The sequence below is a fragment of the Euprymna scolopes genome, chromosome 28 (genome assembly GCF_053919585.1).
Source record: "Euprymna scolopes isolate OS-2025 chromosome 28, ASM5391958v1, whole genome shotgun sequence".
Classification (NCBI taxonomy): Eukaryota; Metazoa; Mollusca; class Cephalopoda; order Sepiida; family Sepiolidae; genus Euprymna; species Euprymna scolopes.
The window spans coordinates 47,266,875-47,287,504 of NC_136509.1; the positions used below are offsets into that span (position 1 = coordinate 47,266,875).

Genomic DNA, 20,630 nt, shown 5'->3' on the forward strand with positions numbered 1-20,630 from the left:
CTATACAACTTTCAAAGCTTCAAATAGTAAGTAAAAAAGCTATGATGAGTGATGGGAGTAAGGGTGGGGAGAGTGGATGGGGATGGGGGACGAATAGGAAAGAGAAAGACATGCCTTACAATCATCACCAATAAATTATTTATGTTTTACTCTTTCCATGTTTCCTTCTCCCACATCTTTCTTTTTTTCTTTTTTCTTTTCTTTACTCCCTTGTGTCTTTTCCTTTCCTTCCTCATCCCTTTACCTCTTCACTGATGTGTGTAGGTATGATAGTGGGGATGTACAAGAGGGCAGCATAAAAATTCTAGTCAAATTAAAACCATTTTATAATTTAATAACCCCAATTAAATCTGAAACTCCTTTTAGCATAGATATATCAAATCCACATTCCCCTAATGTTTGAACCTACACACACTAGTATGTTTAAAGTTTAGGGCAGCCATCACACACGCATACAAATACCTTTCTTTCTAGTCTTCTATTACCTCTATCTCGATCCTTAATACCCCCCCCATCCTTTCCCATTCATTCCTGTATTTTTTTAATTACATTTTCACCTCAAACAAGGAATAGTGCAGGACTCTACATTGTAAGTGAAACAGTTGCATTTGCGAGTGATGTTTCCAAGTGGCAACTAGAAATAATGAAATGCTTATCTTTTGGCGATTGTATTTCTTTCAAGTGCAAGTCACTACTGAATGAAAAATGTCTTTTCAACTTTTTTAAAAAATAAAACGAGGAAAGTCAAATTATTTAAACAATAAAAGGTTTAACGAAACAATATACTTTTTTTTTTAACAAAGGCTGTTTAAAAAAACATCTGAGGAAATTCGAATGTTTATACGTTAAGCAATAAGATGTCCACATTACATTTAAATTTCTGCATGTTAGTAGAGTCAGGGAAGCAAAAACCAGGAGGGAATTCCAAAATCTAGTAGTTTGAAGGAAGGAACTATTGGAGTAGAGGACTTTCTGGTATCTAAGGATCTCTACAGTGAAGGGGTAGGATTTTGCTGCTTGTTGTTTTAGTCGGGGGTATTTATGTCAAAGACGCAAAAGTATTACAAGTTCCTCAGAGCACATGCCATTAAAATATTCATAAAACAGGCATAGGAATGCAATATTATGGTGATGGGAAAGAGGTTGGGCTTGGTTGATAGTACGGACTTATCATTTCTCTCCATGCAAAACATGTCCTCATGTTCATATTCATCCATCATCACACTGCATAAACATGCATGATAAACTCTTTCCTTTGGTAACAGTGGTAATGCTCTGCTGGTTAGTAATGGTAAAAGATCCCTGAACTTATTTCATCCGTTCTTAACTCTTGCAATCACACTAGCACTTGTTCCGCTCTGTTTCAACCTCAAAAGCTTCACCATCCAAATATATTTTCTCCATATTTGACTTCTCGTCCATCTTCATAGTCTGATATTTTTTGCATAAAAATTGGTTATCATTAGGGTTATGACAACAGCATATTCTTTTAATTGTTTTGACTCTCGAGTGTGTATCCTTTGATATCTTCTATGCTTTTATATAGACTGATGTGGTTCTCAGTTGATTAACTGTGTCTAACTGTGTCGGATATATACTCAAGAGTCAAAACAATGAAAAGAATATGCTGTTGTCATAGCCCTAGTTATCATCTCTTGAACTATTAGTATCGTAAGCTCGGATAACTCTGATCGCCTGGGCTGACTTTCAACCAATTATAAAAATAAAAATAATGTGTTAATAATATATGATCTCTGCATTTTAAACATAATTTCCAGGTCGTATACGATTTCATAATTTTACAAACACATTGTAGTGCAGCAGCAAATATTTACTGCGGAGTTATCTACACATTGTTATTTTCTTAGTTTCTTAATAGCTCAAAGTCACCCCGGGTGGCTAGAGTCACCTCAGTTAACGGTAATTCCACTTCATTTCTAATGTATTCAATGCTTATAAGTATTAACAAAAAAAAAAAAAGAAAGAATTTTCATCCAACATTTGTTTTTTTTTTTATAAATTAACAAGCAAAGAGAAATTCTTGCTTGCTTATCAAACATTGTTTATTTACAAATCAGCATTTTGCTTTTGAACATTTGTATGTTTCATTTGTTTGACAAGATGTAAAATCAAAGATTTTACAAATACATTAACAATCTCTATATACACAGACCATCATAAGAGTTGAACGAACATACTTTTAGTTTAGGCCTCTTGATTCTTTGGAGAACAAAGGGCTGCAACGATGCTCCTCCAACAGACCCGGTTCTGGCTGGTCCTCCTCAGTTCGCCCCATGTCATTTTGGCAGCCCTGGTTTCAGCTTTAATGCTTCTTTTCCATGTCTGCCTCGGGTGACCAATTTTATGCTTGTCTTGCGAGTTCCATTCAAAGGCCTGCCTGATGATGTTGGATGCAGACTTTCACAAGGTATGGCCAATCTAGTTCAATTTTCGTTTATTGATCTCTATCTCTATTTGGTTTTGCTTAGTTTTGTCCCACAGTTGTTCATTGGAGATGGAGTCTCCGGCCATCTGATGTTTAGGATGCTTCTGAGACATTTGTTGGTAAATGTTTGGAGTTTGTGGGTGTTGGTCTTGGTCACTCATTTACCTTCATGACCTCTGTCTTCTTGATGTTGATTTGGAGTCCAGTCTTTCCAGCTTCCTCTGCCACATGACATAGCTCCTCCTGCACATCTTGAAACCTGTGTGAAAGGAGGCTGATGTCATCTGCATAGTCCAGGTCCTCCAGCTGTTTTGTAAAATTCCACTGGATACCCGTCCTCTTCCCTGTCATGGATCATTCCATGACCCAGTCGATCACCACCAGAAATATTATTGGTGAGAGCAGGCAACCTTGACAGACGCCGGTTTGTATGGTAAAGGGTTCCATCAGTTTCTCGCCATGGATCACTTGACAGGTGGCATCTTCGTACATCTATTTTACGATGATGACAAACTTTGGAGGAAAGCCATAGTGATGCAACAGTCTCCGGATGACCTCTCTATCGACGCTGTCAAATGCCTTTTGGAATTCAACAAAGACTCCGTACAGGGTGGTCTGCCACTTCCAGGACAGCTTGATGATAATGTGCATGGTTGTGATATGGTCCATACATAAGCGGACCTATCAGAAACCAGCCTGTTCGTCCCAAAGTCTCTTGTCTAAGGCGATCTTCAGCCTCTCGAGAATGATTCTGCTCAGTATTTTGCCTGGTATGGATAGCAGCATGATTCCTCTCCAGTTATTACGAAATGAGAGATCACCTTTCTTTGTCCAGGAGCTGGGTTGGGTTGGTGGTGGGATGGGTGGTGCTGGTCTGTTGAGTATCTCCTTGAAATGCTATGTCCACTTTGCTCTCTGCTCATCTTCTGTTGCAATGGCATTCTTATTCTTGTCTTTCACAGAGCGGCTTGGGTTGCTGTTCTTCCCAGAGTGCCCTGGTGATTTCATATAGTCTCTTAATGTTACGCTGATCTGCTGCGGTTTCTGCCTCCACAGTAAGCTCCTCTATGAACCTTCTCTTGTCTCTACCTGCACTGCGTTTCACTTCCTTGTTTGTCTCCCAGTATCGCACATGTAGTTCTTGTTTCTCTACCAGGTCTTGCATCTGGTTGATAGTGTCTTTCAAGTTCTTTCTCTCCATGATGAGTGCCCAGGTGTCTGTTGTCAGCCACTCTTTGTGCTTCTTTGTCTTCTTGCACAGGACTGTTTTGCATGTTGTCTTCCAGGTCTCTCAAAGACTACTCCAGGTTAGGGGTTAGAATAGGGCCAACAACCCAATTCTGTAAAGAAAGTAAGTTACAGAAACTGCAACGACATCATCTGTTGACTTCTTGATCCAGGAAGTGTCCTCTCTAGTAGAATTCATGATGTGAGCGGGTGAAAGCCTCCGGGAAGCCAATGCACTGACAACCCTTCTGACGATCAAGGCCAAGACCAGAATAGAGACCTGGAACATCAGAACCCTATACGAGACAGGCAAGACTGCACAGGTGTAGTAAGATGCACAGATACAACCTTAAGATCTTAGGACTGTATGATACCTTATGGAATAGAAGAACAAGACTGACAAGTGGAGACATCATCTACTTTGGACAAGAAGGTCAACCACACATGTACGGTGTAGCACTACTGATGACGCCCGAAGCAACGCAAGCACTGTTGTCCTGGGAATCTGTATCTTCAAGAATTCTCATGGCAAGATTCAACTCCAAAAGCAGGAAAGTCACTATAATACAGTGTTACGCCCCTACCAATGCAGCAGATATTAAAGACAAAGGTAAGTTTTATGAGCAGATTCAAGCAACTGTGGACAGACCACCAAAGAGAGACATGAAGATCTTGATGGGAGATTTGAACGCCAAGATTGGCATCGACAACATGGACACAGACCTTATCATGGGCAGACATGGCACTGGAGAACAGATTGAGAATGGAGAGATGTTCACTGAATTCTGTACTTTCAACGACCTGGTCATTGGGGGAACTCTTTTTTCACTATCCACAGGACCACATGGATTTCCCCTGATGGAAAGGCAGAACCAAATTGGTCATGTCACAATCGTGTGAAAGTGGAGACGGAGTCTGCACAATGTCAGAGTGAAGCTAGATGCAAACGTGGTATCAGACCACCACCTGGTTATGGCAGTAGTGAGAACAAAGCTGAGGGCCTACAAAGACCAGGTAGGAAGACCAGCACACAAGTTCAATGTCCACAACTTGAAAAGGCAAAGGCAGAGGAATTCAGGACAGAACTACGAAACAACAAGTTCAGTGTGCTTGAGCATCTACAGCAAGAGACAATTGAAGAGCAGTGGAGTAGTCTTTGAGAAACCTGGAAGACAACATGAATATACTTTTAACTTAAGATTAATAAATAGAACTAGCAAATATCTGTTCCCTCTGAGTGTATACTTTTGCTAGCCTGAGACATGGTGAACCAACATATACTACACTATCCACACCACAAAAAGGAGAAGGTAATGGTTGGGAGAATGTTAACAATAGAACAAATATTACATTTACCTTCCTCCAAAGAAAGAAGGTAATCCTGAAAAGATGGTATCATGAAGAACAAACATACACTATACTGTGCCCCCCCCCCCAAAAAAAAGGTGGTAATGCCTGGTAGGATGTTATGACAGAAGATACTATACAACACTCTCGAGAAAAAAAAAAAGGTGATATTGAGGAGGAGTCCTCCATAAAGACAATATTATAGAGTATGGTGTCATGACAACATAATAGATACTATGTTATTTCCTCCACCAACAAAAAAAGGAGGAGGTAGTCCCTGGAAAGATGACATGACAACAGAACAGATACTACATTAACCCCCTCCTTCCAAGAACAGCGAAATACCTGGGAAGATACTCCCTCTAACACCTTTAAAAAAAAAAAAAAAAAAAAATGGAGGAGGTAATTCTTAGGAATGTGATCTTCTGACAAAAGAACCAATACTACACTATCCATTCCCATTAAAAGATAATACAATAGTAAATTTCCGATTAAATCAAAGGTTTTTGTTTTCTTCATTTAAAAATGTCATAAAAACATTATTTTTTATGGTTTGTTGTCTTTTTTTATTAAGACTAGGATTAAAACCATGAAGTGAATGTGGTATTTTGGTGATAATGTGTAATTTATAGTAGACAAAAAATTTTGTCCAAGAAAAAACAATTATTTATTGATTTTTACTTTTTATCTAAAATTTATTTTTTTGACTAAAATCAAAGTGTATGATTCAATAAAACTTTTTCAAATTTGGGTTTAACTTAAATAGGGAAGCCTCTAGAGTGAATGTGGTATTGTGGTAACTGATATAATTCTAGTTAAGAGTAGAATAGACAATTTTAAGTATTTCTGACCAATAATGACCAACAGCACCCATTATCCCCACACTTTTGAATGGCCTTGTGCCTAATTTGTTCCTTATGTAATAATTTCATATTTAAATATTTCAAAGTGTAGTATCTCTTCATCCCATCAATAAACATTTCATTAATGCATAAACCGGAAATTTTCATGTAAATTGTCTTCCTTATAAATTAAAGAAAACGAAATTCTAAGTTTTTGAAACATTCTTTATTAAATTGTTTTAATTATTAACAATTATAAAACTACTATCGACAAAACTATTGCATTTATAAAAAGAAATATACAAATTACAAATGTATATTACAGAATATTAATCTATTCAAAACTTGTTTATAAAATAAGTTTACAAATTATGAATGCCTAAAGGTGTTTGTATTTGCAGATTACTATATATACAGTATTTTGAAATGTAATGCTGCATCATAGAAGTGAATAAGTATAAACCATTTTGATGTTAATAGAGTTAGGATATGTGGAAAAAATAGCATTCATTTAGACCAGAAGAAAATGTTTTTTGGAATAGCTATTTTATCCAATAAATTTTCAATTAAAAATCCATCGAATCATTGGTAAATTTGCAGGCTTGACTGCTTGGTCTTTTGGTTAGATCAAAGTGTAGTATCTCTTCTTATATTACATTTCATCTTTTCCCTCCTCAGTCATTGAAGAAGAACTCCTTCTAGACTGATGCAATTTAAATTTTTTAAACATGCCTCTTTTTGGGGGGAGCTGGATATTTCTGCACATTAAAAACAAAAACATCCTTATGTCTAATTCTATTCTTGAGACATGTGAATAACGATGAGGACTGATGAAGTCAGATGTGTCATGTTTGGATCTAATCGGTCTCATAAGCTCTTACTTATGCATGACTGTTTTGCATGTTGTCTTCCAGGTCTCTCAAAGACTACTCCAGGTTAGGGGTTAGAATAGGGCCAACAACCCAATTCTGTAAAAGAAAGAAAGTTACAGAAACTGCAACAACATCATCTGTTGACATCTTGATCCAGGAAGTGTCATCTCTAGTAGAGTTCATGATGTGAGCGGGTGAAGAAGAAGAAACCAATACTAACGACAGAATCAAGCCTATCAAATAAATCTACATTAATTAAATATTTGGTTCTTGCCTAGAATTCCCTTTGATATTAAACACAAAAATAAAGAAAAATCTGAATAATGTACCTGTGACAAAATAAAAGTATCATATTCCAAAAATCATATGAATTGATCAAGTAGTTTTATTTTTAAATAAGAAAATAAAATTTTATGAGTAACAGAAGAACAGCTGTCTTGTCCACCATTTTGAAAACAATTTAAAAAAAAGGAAGAGGAAGATAACTCAATACTTTCTACTTGTGAGATTTATGTTATCATGCCTACAAATTCCAACTAATCGCTTAAAAATGATTTACTTTATAAAAATAAAACCACTTGATCATTTTATGTAAGTGTAGGAATATGATATTTTTATTTCTTCATGAGTATCTACATAATATAGATTTTTCTTTATTTTTGTTTTTTAATATAAATGGAATGGATCAAGTAAAGCTTAGATACCTCATAGCAGAAGACAAAGATTGGCAAACATTTCAAGTGGCACCGGTTGTTTGACCTTGACATTGCTGGTGGTTGTTTGTAAACACATCAAATAGCAGACATTAGTTTTATTAAAAAGTTCTGTAAATATATAAAAAGAACGCACTGAGAAAGACACCCATTTATTTAAATATATTTTGTTTAAATACGTTTGTTTTATTACTTATATTAAAAAGTTTTGCATAAATAGAGAAAAAAGTTTTGGTTTTTTTCATCCTTAAAAGTTTTATAAATATTTAATATTAAAGAAAATGTTTTGTAAATATATATTTTTTCTTTTAAATCTTTATAAGTTTTGTAAATATATTAAAAAAAATCTTGCTCATGAACATTCGACCATCTCTGCTATTTAACGTGTTTACAAACAACCAACGGCAATGTCAAGGTCAAGCAACCGGTGTCACTTGAAATGTTTGCCAATCTTTGTCTTCTGCTACGGGTATCTAATCTTTACTTGATATGGTGGAATTCTGGAGAAAAAGCAAATGTTTCAATACAAAAAAGAAAACAAAAAACATCTGGACATCTGATCTTTTATATACTTTTGATATTGAAAATCTTAAACCAATTTCATAAAAGCAAAAGGAATTTGTGTTTGTGTTTATAAAACTCTCAAAGTGACGAGAGTAATGTGTTTTTCGTTTCTCAGATGGTGAATCAATACTGTTTTATAGAGGTTCATTTATTTTCTAATGTCAAATATTGCACATGGATGGGTTAGTTCAAGATGATTTCAGAAGGGAGTAAGCCAGTGTTAGGTCAAAGGACGTCCCTCCGACATTCTACAGTACAAGTTCTCCTCATACAACCACAAAGCATTTGGATGGATTCACTTGCCAGGACATTTTTGAGTAGTCATGTGATTGGTAGAGATAGGTTTCTGAGTGTTTGTGATATTCTTGTGTTGCAATTTAGGCCCTAGTTTGGTGGTGATTAATATATTTGTGGTTTCTAAACTTGTTTGTCAAACTTCTCCTCTTGAGGTGTGAAGGCTGTGGCCTATGTCAATATCTTTGTCTGTTCAAGAATAGCAAGTACTGCAACCATTTGTTCTTTCACTGTGCCATTGGAATAGTTTACTTCTCAACCGTAGTTTGTTTTGTTTGAGCAAGTTATTGTAAACTCACATTGTGATGCCATGGATGTAATATTCTCCATCTTGAACCAGGACTTTGGGTAACGTTGGAAGGTGATTCACCGGGAAGGGAAAGGTTGTCAGAAGCAGAAAAAGCCATGGCCCAAGACAATAGGAGGAAACGATTCCCCAAAAAAAGGAGAGAAGCGACCGGAAGTTAATATATTTAATGGTCAGAGTTGTTTGTGACTGATTGCAGACAGGAGCAGATTGTGGCAGATGTAAAGAGATGATAAGATGAACTGACGACTTTGAGAAATGACAAAGATGCCTCAACATACCAAACAGATGTTTGCCAGTTCTTTATCTGTAATGCTATATCACACACACTCAGAGCCCAACTGATATATGCACATCATATTGAAATTTGTGTTTCCTTTTGCGAGTTCATGTTGATTTTTTTTTTGCATACTTGTAAATCAGTGCTTGCAATCTTTACAATTGTCATGACGACATGATCAGAATCAGAACAAAAAGAGATGTGAACAATCAGAAAACTATGGCACACAAGCGTTGGTGGTCAGCAGTTGTAGAAGAATGTGTATGGTTCTACAGCATAATTTAATTAGAGATTATAAATGAACAAGAAAGTGTGAAATTGACTGTCTCTGTTTTGCATCTCATACTTCTTTATACAACCCTTTGATAGTGATAAATCTAATGTGTAAACACAGCGACCTCAAAAGAAAATGGCCGATGAGTTCATAGAATACGTCCAACAAGTCTTGTAAATGATACTTATGATAATGATTCCATGCAGACTGAAGAAATAATATTTATCATAAAGCTGTCTAACAAGTCCAAAATGATTCCATGGATTGAGTAGCATCAGTTAATAGCCACGGAGGTGTGAAATCTGTAATTTACTTTTACACTGAACCGTTATTCGCAGTCAATTATTGGTTGAAAACGGAAATTTTCAAACAATGGATTTTGTCATTTCAATACATAAGAATTCTTTTTTTGAATGGAGCAAACTTTCCTTACAAATAATTATCTTCATAATTCATCAGTGGAGTAAGGATTAGTTTCAGTTTTAGTTTTTATACAAAACTGAAACTCAGCGGCCATTTTCTATCTTGTTGTCAGCCTGTTTCCATATAACTGCCAGGTCCATCAGTTCACATATTTCTTTATAACGGTTCTATAAATCGATAAATATTGCCCAGTCGCTGTCAGTTGATTCCTGTTCTATTGTAGATCGATGCATATTTTATTTTGCGATGCAAATACGGCATAATCGCATCAACATCTCGGTTCTCATTAGATCACTGAAGTTAAGCAACATTGAGTTTGGCCAATACCAGATGGGTGATAATTTGAGAATACCAGGCTCTGTATGTAGGAGGATGATGGAGTGCCTGCATCCCACCTGGCCTCCAACTCTCTTGACCCTGTCCTGCCGCTGAATCAGGCTGGTTAGGATGAGCGACTAAGGCTGGCTCTGCACCAACGAGTTTCACTTTAAACAAACTCCCAATGTGTGTCATCCGTCATCTCTAGGATATGTGAACACATTTTGACGTACAACTTATTCATATTGCGCTACAAAATCATTCCTTTCACAGCACAATATTTTTTTTTTCTGTAACACAATTTGTTGCATGAGTTTTAAATACTGTTGGTCGCATTTCATTTCTTTAGAGATGGAAATTTAATTGTTATCTTGAGTGGTCTTTGGGCCTTGGTACATGTTATAGTGTGTCCACCCTATGGATAATTATGGACTCTTCTACTTATTATAAAAACTGGGAGAATATGTCTCTCGGCGTTAGTAGACAAGTCATACACACTTGACATTCAGTCTGACGTATACTCACACTCTTTATTTGTTGTATTTAATTTTCTGTTCGGTTAGATTTTGTTTCCATTAAATACCAGTTGTGTCTTTCTTCCAGACCCTTCTGGAATCATAACAGTATAAAAAAAAAAAAAAATGTAAACGTTGGTAATTTTCCACAATTGTATATGAAAATTCATTTTGGTAATGTCATATAAAAAAAAAGTGTAAAGTGGTCTGATCTTGGATGGCAAGGTAATACAGTTTTGGAGAGCCTCATTTATTTGATTATGCAAAATTTTGTACGTGAATTTGTTAGTCTAATATCGATTTGAGGTGAGAGATTAACAGTGTTGGTTTAAAGGATGTCTCTCCATATATAATACGTCTGATTTACTACTCTACACTGTTAAAGTTATTCAACTAGCATGCTGGTTTTCTTCAAGTTGAACTCTTCAATGTCACGTTAGCATTTCCATTTTCTTTGTTCCACAATTTTTTCTGGTGCGTTTTTTGGAAAAGTTGCGAGGTGAAAATATCTAATTAGGAATATATTTTTTAATTTACAAATATTATTATTTAAATCTTACGTATCCACATATAAAAACAATTATAAAATGTAGTACTACTAAAATCCGTTTAAATATGTACAGATAGTTGAAAGAGAGGAGGGCATTATGAAGATAGAAAAAAAAAATTCTAAAAAATCCTTTTCATTTTTAAAAAAGAAAAAAAAATGAATAAAAGGAAAAAAATGGTTTTATTTATTTTGTTGTTATTATTCTCTCTCTTTGCCCCCACTCCCCCCAACTGACACTCGCTTAATATTTGAAAAAGAAAAAAAAAGTGAAGATTTTGATTTGGTAGCGAATGCTTTTGACGTCGATACTCTTACAGAGAATGTGCTTGACACCACAATGAAAGACCCTATTAAGATTTATTCAATTTTTCTGAGTGATATTGTTCTGCTCTTTTCCTCAGGGATTTCATTTCTTCTTGGATCTTGTCTGTAACATGTTTTCGAATTTCACGCTGAAAAAATAAACAAATTATTAATTATAAAATATTTATCTGTTTTCTTAAAATATCTCAAAAAGTTATTTTTGTCTGTTATTTTTAATATTATTTTTGGCATTAATGTACCAATTTGAAAGATGAATTTGGGAAACTAAAACTTGCACAATCAAAAAATGATCTCAAATCCACTGTCTGCCTTTGTTTTTATTGTGTACACTAATTAATCAATATAATTATTTTTAAGACAATTTTTCGTTTTAATTTAAAACAATTGCTTAACTCCTTGACAGTAGGCTCAAGTTAAAAAGTGATTATTAAAATGAAAGCAAAAGTCAACTGTGAATTTTAGATAAATAAATTAAGATGACATCTAAATTAGACTAGATTAATCTTACCTTTTTTTTTTTAAGGATCTGTACATTGTAGTAGTTAATATCATTTCATACATTCAGCTCCAAATTAAGTCTAATGCTAAACAATAAATAAAAGTTTTCCTCTCTCATTAATTTTAAATAAATAAAAATTAAAAATAAAAATTGTATTCTTAAATATTAATTGTAATTAATGTATATGAAAAAAAAAACATAGACAGATGTCGAATATTAAACCAGTTTTTGATTGTGTAAGTTTTATTCGTATTATTTGGAATCTTCGGACTATAATATAACAATGGTGTAGAATGGGGTCGTAAGAGGGCCTATGGGATAGGGGGAAAAATAAGAACTACACATCTGAGTTAAATGTTTTTAGCAGTTTATCCATAGTCACTATTTTATGTGACTCACAAATCATAATTTTGGGAGGGGGGAGTCTTACCCAATCTTTTATAGCTTTGTGTCATATTTCCAGTGAGCAATGCTGATACACAGGTACTTAAAAATTCAATAAATATTTTATATTTTTTTACTTAACATTTCTTTACATCTTCTTAGGCAATGCCAAGAAACCGGTTCTGCTAGTTTAAAAATAAAATTATTTGATTAATTTACACGATTTTTGGAATATGATATTTTCATTTCATTATGGGTGCATACATCATACAGATTTTTCTTTCTTTTTTTCTTTCATTTTTTTAATATAGACGGAATTCTGGACAAGAACTGATTTATTCATAATTCAAAATACAAAAATATCTTACAGCAGTTTTCCCAGCTTGTCGTAAACTGTCAACCTCAGATTTAAAATGCATTGGCTCTCCAATCAAAATTGTCACAGTCTGCAAAAAGGATTAAAAAAAAAAATAATGGAAAACAAGATAAAAAAGAAAAAAAAAAAGACTTAAAAAAAGGAAAACTAGATAAGGAAAACGACAAAAAAAAAAGATTAAAACAATAAAAAAAAAGGAAAAAGATTTAAAAAAACAAAAAAGGTTGAAATTCAATCATCAAATTCGATTTCACATGTTTTACATGTTGGCATGTGTTTAATGGCTTTTAAAAAGTGACAAATTCCAATCTAACTTATCTCTGGCCAGGTTTTTGCCTAGCCTTTTTTCCTCAAGTAAATCATTATTGCTACCTCAACTGTTCTACATCTATTGACCTAAGAACTATCATTCATTCTTTCAACATGGCCATACGAACAAAGTCTCCTGTTTTGCACACATCTCCTCCATACTGTTCAGAGGTCATCAGAACAAAGATTGATTTAAAAACTCACATTCTTCTTCTTCTTCTTCTTCTTCTTCTTCTTCTTCTTCTTTTTGGTTGTCCATTGTTATCCAATGATGACAATCTCCTTCTTGTGAGTCTGCTGATTTTGAAATAGTCCAATCCTGGACCCGCAAGTACGGTCACAGATCAGGCATGTGAAGAACGTGCCAAGGATGGCCTGTTAAGCATGCCTCTTTGCACACCTCACTGCATGGTCCTGTATTCGCTTTTCAATGCAGTCCACTTCCTGTGAGCAGAGGGAGCGCCAGAGATCCTAGCTGGAAACAAGTTTCTCTAGTGAAGAGGGGCATACTCGACACCCCTTCTTGATGTGGTCTTTGAAACGACACTGTGTTGGTCTTGGAACAATTGACCAAAGAGGATTCTACATGGTAGTCTATGGCTGAGCATTCGAATAATGTGCCCCAGCCAATTGAGTTGGCATTGATTCATGATGGACTCCACGTTGTAACTGCCTGCCCTCCCCAACACCTGTGTGCAGCACTCTGTCTCTTCATGTGATGCCAAGTATCTTCTGGAGACATTATATAAAAAGTCTTCAGACTTCTCACATGACACATCCATTATATTATTCTCATCATTTCTCTTAATACAATATATTCAATCTTTACTGGCTAGATTTAACTTCCATACATCACCACACTGCATAAAATGTCTGATAGACTCTCTATTTGGTTGACAACAGTAACAATTTACTGCTAGAAGTTTCCAAGACTTACTATATTCACTTTTAATCATTGCAATCGTACTACATTTGCTCCTTCCTATGTTCTAGTAGTATCACTAGCGTAACAAAATTCTGGACAACCTCAATAGCCTCGTTATTCAAATATATTTTGGGGAATTTTCCAAAATAGTCAACAAAAAAAAAAAAAAAAAAAAAAAAAAATGAATATACAACAAATAAATATTATTAAAAGCAAGTTACTCTTCTACCTATATGGATAAAGTTTTGTGTTTGAACTAATTTTAAGGTGTTTTTACTTAAAAATAAAAGTAGTGTATAACTTGTTGAGTTAAAACAAAAAACAAAATGGTGATCTTGTTCGAGTCCTAGTTAAGTCTCGATAATTGCTAAAAAAATTGAAAATTAAACAAAATACAGATAGAAACACATCCAATAAATGTTGCCAAGTGTGTGGAATATGAGGATTAAAGGACAAAATAAGGTTATATACAATGCATGATTTCATTGGCTACAATATAGGACAAGTAGTAAGTCCACGATGAGTAGAACAGAAAGCTATTAGCAAAAGCGTGATTTTCACCTTGAACTATATATATCCCACAATTAAATCAGTTGCACCATGACAGATATTTTGACAAAGTTTGGTAACGATTAGTTAAGCGATATGAGAGCACAAGCAAACTCTACCAAAAACAATCTCTTTGCTGGAGATAATTAAAAGTAAAAGTTATTCCCCTTGTTGAATGATTTTTAGTCTGAACTGAAAAATGTTTTCATGTTACCTATTGTTCAGGCTACTTAATCTATTATTATAAAGTCATATTCCTGTCTGTCTGTTTACAATTTGACTAATAAAAAATATACTGTTTCACAAGTAGATTTTAATACTGAAAACAAACTTTTATATACTTTTATTCCCGCATGAATTCTACATATACTATTTATTCAAAGGAATCAACGTTCCAGAGGTTATCTTTTTTGCATATTACAGCTCAAAAAAATAACTTTATATGCAAGAAAAAGGTGAAAACTTGAACAAAACTCACTTGTCCTATTCTTGGGATGTAAGGTCTTTTGTTAGGCAAAATGGAATCCATCCCTGAAATGGAGTTAACAAAAATAACAAAAAAAAAATATTGAGAAAAATATATCTACATTTTAAATTAAAATAAATATTCGGTACTTGTACAGTTTTTAATGAAAATATCGAAAAAAGGTTATATTGTACGTATCCGTTTTGGACTAAAGATCTCCCCCCCCAAAATTCATTTAATTTGATCGAGTATCTTTTTTTTTTACTGCAGAAAAACATGTTCTTATGAGAGCGCGTTGAAGTCAGCCATTATGGAATTTGTTAAACACGCCACGGGGAGATAACTCAATGTAAAGCGCCAACACTCCCCCCTCCCCCATCTTTAATACTAGCTTTTCTTCCTAAAAATCGAACCTTTTGCTTGGTATCATAACAAATTACTTTTTCGCTGTAGAAAAAAAAAAAAACTTGATAAAATTAAGTGAAATTTTTTTTCGGAGAACTTCGTTCCATAACAGATATGTGCAATATAACCTTTTTTCGATATTTTCATTTTTTAATGTCTTCATTAAAATGTACAAGTACCAAATATTCTTTCAATTGTGAAACCGTTTTAATCAAAATATGCGCAGGAAAATCTTTTTTTTCAACGGTTATATATATATATATATATATATATATATATATATATATATATATATATATATATATAGGGTGTCCAAAAAGTCACTGAAGGGTTTTGAACTTAAATAGAGTCTTTATTTTTTTACGATATCTTCCTGTAATCTGACTAAGATATTGGGAAATTTTTTTATGCAAAATTCAAACAATCTTTATTTATGAAAAATAGTGTCTTTTAAATGTTGCCCATTTTCAGCTTCGCATATTCCTGCTCTTTCCAAAACATTAGAGATTGCAGAATTTCTGGAGTGCGATTTAACTCCCTTATTTTTGGATATCTTAAAGAGAATCTATGTTAACGAACCCCAAACTCTGTAAGAATTGAAGGAAAACATCAGGAACAAAATAAGGGAGTTAAATTGCAATTCAGAGATTCTGCAATCCGTCATGAATGTTTTGGAAAGAGCAGGAATATGCGAACCTGAAAATGGGCAGCATTTAAAAGACATTATTTTTCATAAGTAAAGATTGTTTAAATTTTGCATTTTTTAAAAAATTTCTCAATGTCTTAGATTGTGTTAAAATTACAGAAAGATATCAAAAATAAAGAATTTATTTAAGCTCAAAACCCTCCAGCGACTTTTTGGACACCCTATATATATATATATATATATATATATATATATATATATATATATATACTAGCTATACCCTGCCACGCGTTGCTGTGGCTCAATTTGGTGTAATGGAAAAATCTAAAAAAAAAGAGAAAATGCATGTTTCTTAGTACAGCAATCCATTCCAAAAGTGTTTCAAAAAAATACAAAAATGAGAAAAACCGGTACTCTTGCAGAATCTAACCTGGATCCTTAGGAGTTTCCATCAATCATGGCTTGGGCTCGACCAGTAGTCATTGGATTAAGCCGAACGTTGCTAAAATGTTGAAACGGTTAATCGAGTGTTTGTTTTTTGTGGTTTTTGTAATCAAAAATGTTACGTTTCAAATAATATTTGGGGGAGGGGGGTACCATACACAAATTCGAAAAGTTGTCCAAAAACAAATAAATGAAAGCAAAGGTAACGCAAGTTATGTTTCTACATAAGTGGATAATTTGTTAGTGTTTTTATTTAATGTAAAAAGTTTAATCAGCTCAGAAAAACACGCAGTGTTTATCGATGTATTTGAAACAGACAAATGGTCGTGGACTCTGTTGAATATGTTAAGTTTGGGAAAATAAGTAAAAAACTATACAAAACAGTGTAAGAACCCACCAAATATATCTGACCGTGACTAAACACCCCCAACCTCCCAATAATAAGAACGGCTTTTGGAATAAAACCCGACAATCTCCCCATGGTAAGAACGGCATTAGGAATAAACACCTTCAATCTTCCCATGTTAAGAATGGATTTCAGAATAAACACCCCTAACCTCTCCATGTAAAAAACGGCTTTTGGAATAAATACCCCCATCCTCCCCATGTTAAGAACGGCTTTCAGAATAAACAACCACTACCTATGTTAAAAATTGTGGAGGTGGACCAAAAGTGAAAATTAACTTTTTTTTTTAAATAAGTTGTTAGTTTAATGCACAGCGCTAATAAGTATCACAGTTTTAATAAAGAAAAAGCAATCATATTTTCTAATATAAAAACAACTCTGAAAAAAAAAAAAAAAAAAGGTGCTAATGCAGAGAGTGATCCGCGCTATTTTTTAAATCATATTTCCACACTTAATTAAAGTTTTACGATATGTTTTTTTATTCAATTGTAAGGTTAAAGTACAGAATAGGTACAAAACACCCTCCCCTCCCCCATGTTAAGAATGGCTTTTTAAATAATAACGTTATTATTTCAGCACAGATCACTCTCTGCATGAGTACCCAAAAAGAAAAGTGTACTTTTGAGTTTGTTAAAATAAGTTTTATCGGGGGGACCAAACAATTTTTATAACTTATGCTTTATTTCTTTGTTTTGAAAGTTGTTCTTCATCGGTGACACCGGCTTAATTTCCTCAGCTTACTCCGGCTGTTGATGCCATGTTCCGAGGAAAGACGGGCATGTGTTGAGTTATGTCCAGATCACTCTCTGCATAAGAACCAAAGTTTGTTTAATATGGTAATAGTTGGGTACTCTTGCATAATTTTACCCGAATTCTCGTGAATTCCCGTCAAGCATGGATCGAGTGAGACCGGCAATTATTGATGTCAGCCGAGCAGCAAGCAAATGTAAAACTGCTTTAAAAAAGGTGTGTGTGTGTGTGTGTGTGTGTGTGTAAAGGGGGGAATAAAGTAAAGAATAAGCGACATATATATATATATATATATATATATATATGGTAATTGGCTCGGCTAAAATCGGAAAGTATTCTCGACGAATAAAAGTTTATTTTTTAATATGTTAATATTTTTTACTTTTTAATATTTAAAAACACAGTTAGATGATAAACAGTCACTCATAAAATTTCATGGAAAACGGGCATGTAAATTTCTAGTTTATTGACTTTGAACAAACCAACCGTTTGATTTTTATATATATATATATATATATATATATATATATATATATATATATGCATATATATGTGTGTGTGTGTGTGTGTGTGTGTGGAAAGGGAAGTTACTTTATACGGACGAATACAAAGTCATCTCCCTTTTCTTAAAACAGCAGTCATTTGAAAATAATTCCAACCAAGGTATTTTCTGGAAGAAATTAAATCGAATCATATTTTATTCTTAACAATATGTTATAACAATCCACAAGAAAAGCCGATGTATCAGAATCAAATATTTTGATGATAAAGAAATGATAAAAAAAGTTTAACTTTATAGATATATAGATAGTATATAGATAGATATAATTGTTTCATTAGTTAATATGTGATTAAAAAAAGAAAAGAAAAATCGATTGTACAATAGTAGACGTTTATATTCTTTCTTTTCAAATCAATCCAAAGAAATTAAAAGCATGACTTACCAATGTGCCACATTGGCAAAACTAAGGAATTATTATTGCAATCGGCTATCAGTCGGCCAACACCTGGAATGATAAAAAAAAAAAATATTCACCATGTGAAATATCAGAAATATTCACCAGAAAACTAATAAAAGAAAAGAAAAAAAGCATTAGCGAATCAAATGTTAATAAACTGTTTATGTATAATATTATAGACTAACGAAATCTTTTGGAAAAGATTTTTTTTCTTTTAATTTTTCATTCTCGGAGGATTCCTCCTCACTTCCAGTAATTCCTGGGAGCACAATTTTATGACAACATAACCAATAGTATACGACTCAGACCCATTAAAAGATATTCTGATTATTTTTTTTGTTTCTTTCATTTAAAAATGTTACAAAAAATATATTTCCATGGTTCCTCCAGCTCTTGCTTTTTTGGGGAACAGGAAGAGGTGTATGATTCACAGATAGGCCTGTATTCAATATCCGTGTGAGGGAAGTTTAGTAATGCCTGACTTAATATGTCATCGAGACGCCAAGAGACTGGCTTTTTCAAGTTACACTTTGTCAGAGGAATAATCTGCATGGAACCCCATGGTTTATGGCGCCTTTCCTGACCCCATTCTCAGGCATTAGGTTGAGGGTTGGAAATCGAGGGTTGATACACAATTCCACAGAGAGTGCTGAGCCGTGCTTAAAAGGCTTCCAAAGTCTAATGACCTTTCTCTGACTTCTAGAAAGAAACTCTATAGGGGATTAGCAGAGGAGGACTTGCTGATGACCTGCTTGTTAGGCATTTGGGATGGTCGGAATAGAGGACCTGCTCTGAGTAGAGCACAGCACAGAGTTTCTGAGTTCTCTCTGACCTGGCAATTGACCCAGAACACGGTGCTCCTTCAATGCCATACAACAGTGAATTTGTCTGGGTGTTCCCACTGTGGGATTCCAGCAGAAGAAAAGCCTGAACATGCTTTCTTTGAATGCCACAGAATCTGACAGTACTGGAGGTATGTTAGCAAGATGATGGCTCATATCGATCCTGAGCATCCTCACCCGCTGAACATATCCTACATAATTGACAACATCATACAGTCACAGGACCAGGAGAAATGACTGGTGTTTCTTTTAATCCTAACCATATCACGAATCGTAGCGTGGATGTTGCATTTGTCCAGTATGTGGTATATATGTTAAGAGATTACAGTTAGGATATCTGTGTAGAATGAGTTTGCCTAAATCCATATTGCCAGTCGGAAATAAGTTTAGTATCTATGAGGTGGTGGACTAGTGCTTCATTGATTAAGGATTCAAAGATTTTAGTGAAGAGAGGAATGAGGCTAATGAGGTAATAATTGATTACATCACATCGTAAATTATATACATTTAACGGTGTGAACTGCATCATATTGTCCTCTCAACTTTTGCAGATCGTTGGGGCGGTTATGTAGCTCCATCTGGCTATAGCAGCTTTTCTTTGCCACATTTCTGTTTTCATGCAATTGAGCGTTTTTCATTGGACCCACTGCCGAGCCAGAAGGGAAAGATTCCGAAGGGAGATTCCCATAAGAGGAAAATCATTCTCTAGCTTTCTGGTATCTTCCTGAAATGTTTTTAATGGCTTGACATGTCTGGGGAAACTTCATCTTGACTTCAGTTGTCGGGTCGTTGGTTCACATCTGAATGTAATGGTGTTCATCACTGATAGCTTTTTGGCTGATAATTCCTAAACTGTATTTAAAAATGATCATAAATTTTATTTTTAATATGCAAAAATATTGAACAAAAACAAAAATAAACAGATTACTTTTCTACAAGACATTTGTTTTATTTCTCATCCTCCACTCTATAATAAAGAGTAATGTGCATTTATATATATATATATATATATATATATATATATATATATATATATATATATATATAGCAAATAGTTAATAAAACATGTTAAAAAACACTTTGAAAAAGAGTTAAGAACATATTTAATCTGAAAAGGAAACACTTAAGTGGATAGTTCTTAATCCGCGGAGTTTTGAAGAAATACTTTCCTTCTCATCAGAGGATAGGAATTAGCAAAATGCAGGATCGGATTTTGCATACAAAAGTATTTGATGAAACTGCAAGTAAGTCAAAGATCTTACTTGATAACAAAAAGTGAAGCAGAGGGAACATGGTGAAGAAAAAGGTGATTTCAGGTGGATGGACAGCCAGGTGAAAGGAAAAGCATCCAATGACGGTAAAATTATAAAAAAT

At 34.1% G+C, this 20,630-nt stretch overlaps 2 protein-coding genes across 2 annotated transcripts in view; one reads left to right on the forward strand and one right to left on the reverse strand.

Annotated features, from left to right (window-relative positions):
- The first annotated feature begins 4,006 nt into the window (after positions 1 to 4,006).
- Positions 4,007 to 4,573, forward strand: LOC145249383 (protein CFDP2-like). The gene has a single exon (XM_080110943.1). The coding sequence runs from the start codon at positions 4,007 to 4,009 to the stop codon at positions 4,571 to 4,573; it is 567 nt and encodes a 188-aa protein (XP_079967069.1).
- A 3,425-nt stretch (positions 4,574 to 7,998) lies between these two features.
- LOC145249592 (tafazzin-like) overlaps positions 7,999 to 20,630 on the reverse strand; it is a 34,265-nt gene continuing 21,633 nt past the window's right edge. The window contains exons 5-8 of the mRNA XM_080111296.1: positions 18,400 to 18,462; positions 14,817 to 14,869; positions 12,548 to 12,625; positions 7,999 to 11,424 (exon numbers count right to left, since the gene is read on the reverse strand). Of these exons, the coding sequence (XP_079967422.1) occupies positions 11,323 to 11,424; positions 12,548 to 12,625; positions 14,817 to 14,869; positions 18,400 to 18,462 (296 nt within the window). The 3' untranslated portion in view covers positions 7,999 to 11,322. The remainder of the gene's footprint in view (positions 11,425 to 12,547; positions 12,626 to 14,816; positions 14,870 to 18,399; positions 18,463 to 20,630) is intronic.